The sequence below is a fragment of the Nestor notabilis genome, unplaced genomic scaffold (assembly GCF_000696875.1).
Source record: "Nestor notabilis isolate BGI_N333 unplaced genomic scaffold, ASM69687v1 scaffold9014, whole genome shotgun sequence".
In the NCBI taxonomy this organism is placed as follows: domain Eukaryota; kingdom Metazoa; phylum Chordata; class Aves; order Psittaciformes; family Psittacidae; genus Nestor; species Nestor notabilis.
The window spans coordinates 50,958-56,562 of NW_009926027.1; the positions used below are offsets into that span (position 1 = coordinate 50,958).

General features: G+C 43.7%; 1 protein-coding gene across 1 annotated transcript in view; it reads right to left on the bottom strand.

The window, feature by feature from the left end:
- DGKD (diacylglycerol kinase, delta 130kDa) overlaps positions 1-5,605 on the bottom strand; it is a 41,981-nt gene that overhangs the window by 5,809 nt on the left and 30,567 nt on the right. Inside the window, exons 18-22 of the mRNA XM_010013320.1 lie at positions 5,287-5,397; positions 4,433-4,529; positions 3,585-3,692; positions 2,894-3,007; positions 2,354-2,488 (exon numbers count right to left, since the gene is read on the bottom strand). Coding sequence (XP_010011622.1) covers positions 2,354-2,488; positions 2,894-3,007; positions 3,585-3,692; positions 4,433-4,529; positions 5,287-5,397 — 565 coding nt within the window. The remainder of the gene's footprint in view (positions 1-2,353; positions 2,489-2,893; positions 3,008-3,584; positions 3,693-4,432; positions 4,530-5,286; positions 5,398-5,605) is intronic.

A 5,605-nucleotide genomic window follows, 5' to 3' on the forward strand; every position in this document is an offset into this window, starting at 1 on the left:
GTACAGGAGGAAGAAAAGCAGATCCAATGCAGAAGGATCAAAATTGGATATGGTGAGAATGAAAACTGACCCACAAAGCTTCAGGGCAAGGACAGACAGATCAACAAGTGCATGAAATGGCAAGAGAGAAGGTTAGATAAGAGAAGGGACAATGGGAGGGGAAGATTGAAATAGGACGAATAATTCAGAGAAGATTATGAGAACAAGGCAGGGGTGCAAAGCTTTAATGAAGCATTTGGGGAGTCAGAAAAGGAAAGGAGATTGACTGTGATGGATAGATGGGAAAGAAGAAGAAAATGGTAGTTATGAACCCTGGGCCTGGGCAGTCAAATGAGATGAGTACAGACTAGGTAAGAAGCACAGGACTAAAGGCAGAGAGAGGAGATGGATGGAGCAGAAAGGCCAGTGTCCATTAGAACATAACTGCCTTTGGGGATGATCCCAGGTTTTGGGGACATGCCATTCTCCTGTATCTGCAAATACCTGTGAAGCCCTGTGGTAAAGTGCTCCCTTCCCCTGTTGCTCCTTATACAAGACAAAACCAGGCTCTGTCAGCATACAGAGCAAGTTACCTGCTGATCTCAACCCTGCTGATGACTCTTCAATGGTCCAGATAAGGTCACATGAGAGAATTTGAGTTCTTCCATCTTTTAGTTAGGAAACTAAGTATCCCAAAGCACATTTGAAAAACATTACCAAAGGTACAGGGTCACACATGTGAGAAGAGGACCCCACTTCATCTACTGCATAGGACAGATTTATTCTAGGAAGGAAGGAGTATGCAATGGTGATTTCAAGGATGGCAGGAAAAATACAGATAAGCCCACAGTCAAGACAAAACCTGAACGTTGCTCTGCAAAACTGGAACCTCTTCCTCAGCAGCAATTCCATGCTTGCAAAACCGGGTTTGCAAGCAATGAGGAATGGGATGGCACAATCATAGCCATGGCTTCAGATGGCCTAGCACACAGCACACTCACTACAGGACCTGCGTGTCCTCTCTACCTCTTATGCTTCACTCCACCTTTCCCATCATACCTACCTGCAGGTTGACTCTTTTCTCCCTCCCACCTTTTCAGCAGGAGCTCTCTGTGCTATCTCCTTTGGTCACTCCCCCTCCTCCAAGTCTCCATGTGACACTGCAGAAGCTCTCACCAGGAAAGCCTGCATGCACTATTCCTGTCTCATCCTCTCCCACAACATTTGCACCAAGGGGTGATAGGACAAGGGGCAATGGCTTTAAACTAAAATAGGGTAGATTCAGGCTAGATATAAGGAAGGCGTTTTTTATGATGAGGGTGGCGAAACACTGGAACAAGTTGCCCAGAGATGTAGATGCCTCAACCCTGGAAACATTCAAGGTCAGGTTGGACAGGGCTCTGAACAACTTGATCTAGTTGAAGACCTCCCTGCTCGTAGCAGGAAGGGTGGACTAGATGACATTTAAAGGTCCCTTCCAATCCAAACTGTTCCGTGATTCTGTGATCAATACCCACTGTCCTTCTCCAGCTTAAGGGGTCTTGGGTATTGCCCTGACCTACCATAACAGGGGCTTTGTATGCCCACCTTTGCTTTCTTTTCATACCATCATACTTGTAACTTCCTGCCGGGCAATGTGCCTGTATCCCACTGCCTTCCTTTTTGACTCTACATTGTTCTCTCTTTTCATGTTAGGCAGGAGGTGAGTCCTTTGCAGAGGACTCTGATTTGTTCTAGAAGTTGGGCAAAGGGGTGTTATGCTGGAAAGTATTAAGAGCTGCTACCAACCAAACTGTTTGTACGCAGACAGTTACAGAGCTGCAAGGAACCATAAAGCCTGTTGGTGCCACAGCAAGGCCTTTATCCTTTCCTTTAGCTTTACACCATTCATTAATACAGTAAATCAACTAGGACACTTCCTTATGTGCTGCTGTTCACCAGATATATTTGAAAATTATGAGATGAGACAGATACATGCTGCTGAACAAGGCATAAGGCACTGCTTTACTTGGTCAAGGAGGTATAAGCCACGTGTTGAACGATAATGAGAAATTAAAGCAATAAGCAGTTTTCTCTAGACAATCCGTGGTACTCAATGAGGCAGGCATCCTGTGGAAAAAACAGCATGCAAGCATGTTAAGAAATGCTGTCCCAAGGTACCTAGACAAGGAAGCAAAAGAAGCTTGCATAAACAACCTTACTGCTGTGATTTCCCAAGTGGTGAATGCAAGTTTGACCATGTTCTTTCAAAAAAATGTTATGGGATGTAGCAAAATACGCTTTGTACATTCACAGAGAGAAGCTCACCATGCTCGCTGGGAACATGTGCCATCGAAACGTGTGTACTACACAGTGTATGAAAGGCTGCTCTTACCCTGTCTCGGGTGAGGGTTTGTGCCCTGTTCTTGTGAACAATCCAAATGTAACCTGGAGGCTGGATCCAGGCTTCTCCATCCACTTGCACAGGAACTCCCTCTTCTCCAAGGATTGCTATCTTCACTGTTCGACACTGCAAGTGATTGAATCAGAGCTCTAAAACGTTGGTTTTCCAAAAGCATGAGACATTCTCTTTCTTCCCAAAACACTTCCCCAGGTACTGTATCTTTGGCATTACTAGAGGCACATGTGCCTGGGTGGCAAGGCAGGCCTTGCCCTTGTGCAGCAGGGACCATTTGCTGTGTGTCTGAATTAATTTGTACTTGAGTTGCAGGTCTAACTCGTACCAAGTGAGTGCTAGCAAACAATTCCATGGCCAAACTGCCCCTGAACATGCTCATTTTCAGCCCTGGTAGATGCATTTTCCATGGATCACAGAGCGCCCTCTTCTGGGAGGGCTTTACTGACTGAAACTGGCAAAAGTATCACAAAATGGATATGGGGGAAGACAAGAAGAGCTCACAAAAACAACTGATACCTGCGCAATGCGATGATGCTGTAGGTTTATCACCCGTGACACTGCCATCTGCATGCTACCGAACACTGCCACCACCTCCAAAATCTTGTCATCAAAGGAGGGGGCTGTAAATGTCTAGCCAGATACAAAACAGAGAGAATTCAGTTGATATACAGCTCTGGAGACCTTTACCCCCTTTTGGTGCAGATCAGGGGGTTGGCTTTCAATTGTACTATTTAATCTGTATAAAATTAACAGCTGAGGCTAGAAAGTAAAGATCTGCTGTGAGAGAAAAACTGTCACTAGGCTTCCAGCGACAGCTAAAGTATAATTCAAACACAAAGGCTGTAGGCCACAAAGCAATCATTACTCTTTATGAGAGTAAGCACTTCTTCAACTCAAAGAACACAATGTTTCTGACTGGATCTAACTCCATTTCCCTTCAAGGGGCTTTACCTCTCAGTCTGAGGTTGAGGTCAATCTAAAGCACTTCCTGGAAGTCCAAATGGTCTGTTTTCTGTTTGTTTTCTGAGTCATTATAGATTGTTTAGGTGAAGCTGCTGAAGACTCAATTTGAGTTTCTTACCATTTCACATAGAAAGTATGTGCACACAGGCCCCTTGCCCTCTTCTTCCAAGCACTATTATCTCTTGTGACTTCAAAAGCAACAGTAAGTACAAACATTTTCCATACTGTTTTAGAGAATACTCACGTCATCTTCCTTGGTTCCCCCCCAGAAGTTGGTGCCTCCTGCGTAGCTGGGAATGTTGAGTACAGCAATTCCCTGGAGACTGGGCAAAGGGATTGGCCTCCCATCACACTGCACAGAAAAGAAGGCAATGTTACTCTCAGCACAGCAGGACAGAGCCCCTGCTCTAAGAATAGAAAACAGCCTGCACAGCTTAGTAATAAATTAATCCAGTTACCTCCATTTTATTATTTGCCTACGAGGGTAGAACATATCCACTCATGTCGCATGAACCACATCTCTTTTGGCAGACATGGATTTTAGAGAGATGCTGTTGCATCTTTTCCCCAAACAGGAATAGGGCACATCTGAGATATTTGGCAAAGTTCCTTGGTTTATTCCTCAAGAAAGAGGACTAAAACTCCTGAAACACCTACAGAGTCTGCTGTGATGAGGGTCCCTTCTGCAAGCTACCTCTTTATGCTGTACATGGCCTGTACAACACTATTTCTTTTCTAGTTTGATGCACATTATAGAATAGTTAAATTAAGAGCTTTACACTGCACCTACTATCTAAAATGATGTATTCACATGAGATACCACATATAACAATCTTACCTATGCTGAATACTGAGTGGGGGACAGCTAACACTTTCCAGCAGGGTGACACTTAGTCTATGGGCTGAGAATACAAGTTATCTTCCAGAACCGGAAGCCACTTTTAGCTAGCTCAGGGTGAGACACAACAAGCACATTGTATCAGGCAGGCAAGGGTAATACCCTAATGTCAGCAAGAAGAATCACTACACCAAAGTCTAAATGTCTGAAGGGCAGCCCAGTTTTAGGAACAGAAGAGTATGCTAATTCCTCACCTCCAGCAAGACTTTCTGCTCCAGGTTTTTATACGTTCTGTGTAGCAGCTCCTTGGTCCCCAATACTCCGTACCACATCATGTTTTTAGTACGACTTCTAAGGGGTCAAATTAAAAGAGGAAAAGTTAGCACAGGCATTTACCTTTTTGCTTAGAAGAAAAAAAACTCCACAATGAAGTGGCATCTCCTACATCCTAAAACACAAAGGTGCTTTGCTTCCAAAAGGGTCAAGCACTCAATATGGTCATCGCTTGTGCTAGGAAACTACTCCCCTTTAAATTAATGTCAGGTAGGAACCGAGGATGACTTAGTAACACACACTACCAGAAAGATACTCAGATTCTCCTAGTACAGAACCTGTTAATTATCTCATATACCAGGCCATCAACAGCATTTTGCTGTACTAGCTCAAGTACAGCATATGTACCAATCACACACAAAGCACCCCAGGTATTCAAAAGGCCAAAACCTGTGGATTATATTAAGTTAGAATCAAGCCAAAATCAGCCTCTATGGCATTTAGAGCTGAGATGTGCTTCTTTCATGTCTAAACAGCAAGCCCAGTAGCAGAATTTGTGAGATCATGAAGTAAATAGAACCAACACACTAAATCCACACCAATGCAGCTACTCAAAGATCTTATACTAGCCACAACAGCATAATGAATCAGTAATAAATCAGTAACTTATCTCCTCCCTCATGATTCCAAGCCTTGAAGGAGGATTATTCAGACAAGATTGACAATATAACTATTGAGCACACTTGTACACAATCCGCTTCAAATCCACACATAAATATAAAGTGGTTTCAGTTGCTTCTGGCAGTGCCCAAAGGTCAGACAAAGCCCAACCCACCTGCACTTCTCTGGGTGCTCATCACGTTTGTTGTTGAAGTCCAAAGAAATCTTTGCATCCAGACCAATTCCAAAATAATTATTCATGACACACTTCTCTGTGTAACATTCACTGCCAAAGAAAAGAACAAAACTCCCATTTGTAAGTCTATGTAGCATTTGGTATACAGCTCACATGCCACCTCGTAATTCTTTTGCATAAAAAGGTGAAGAACACTGTATGCCAACATGCTCTGATAAGCACTGCTGGGAACTGCCTAAAACCCACAAAGAATACCATAGAAGTAGCTACTGATGAACAGAGGTCCGTGGCCAGCAGC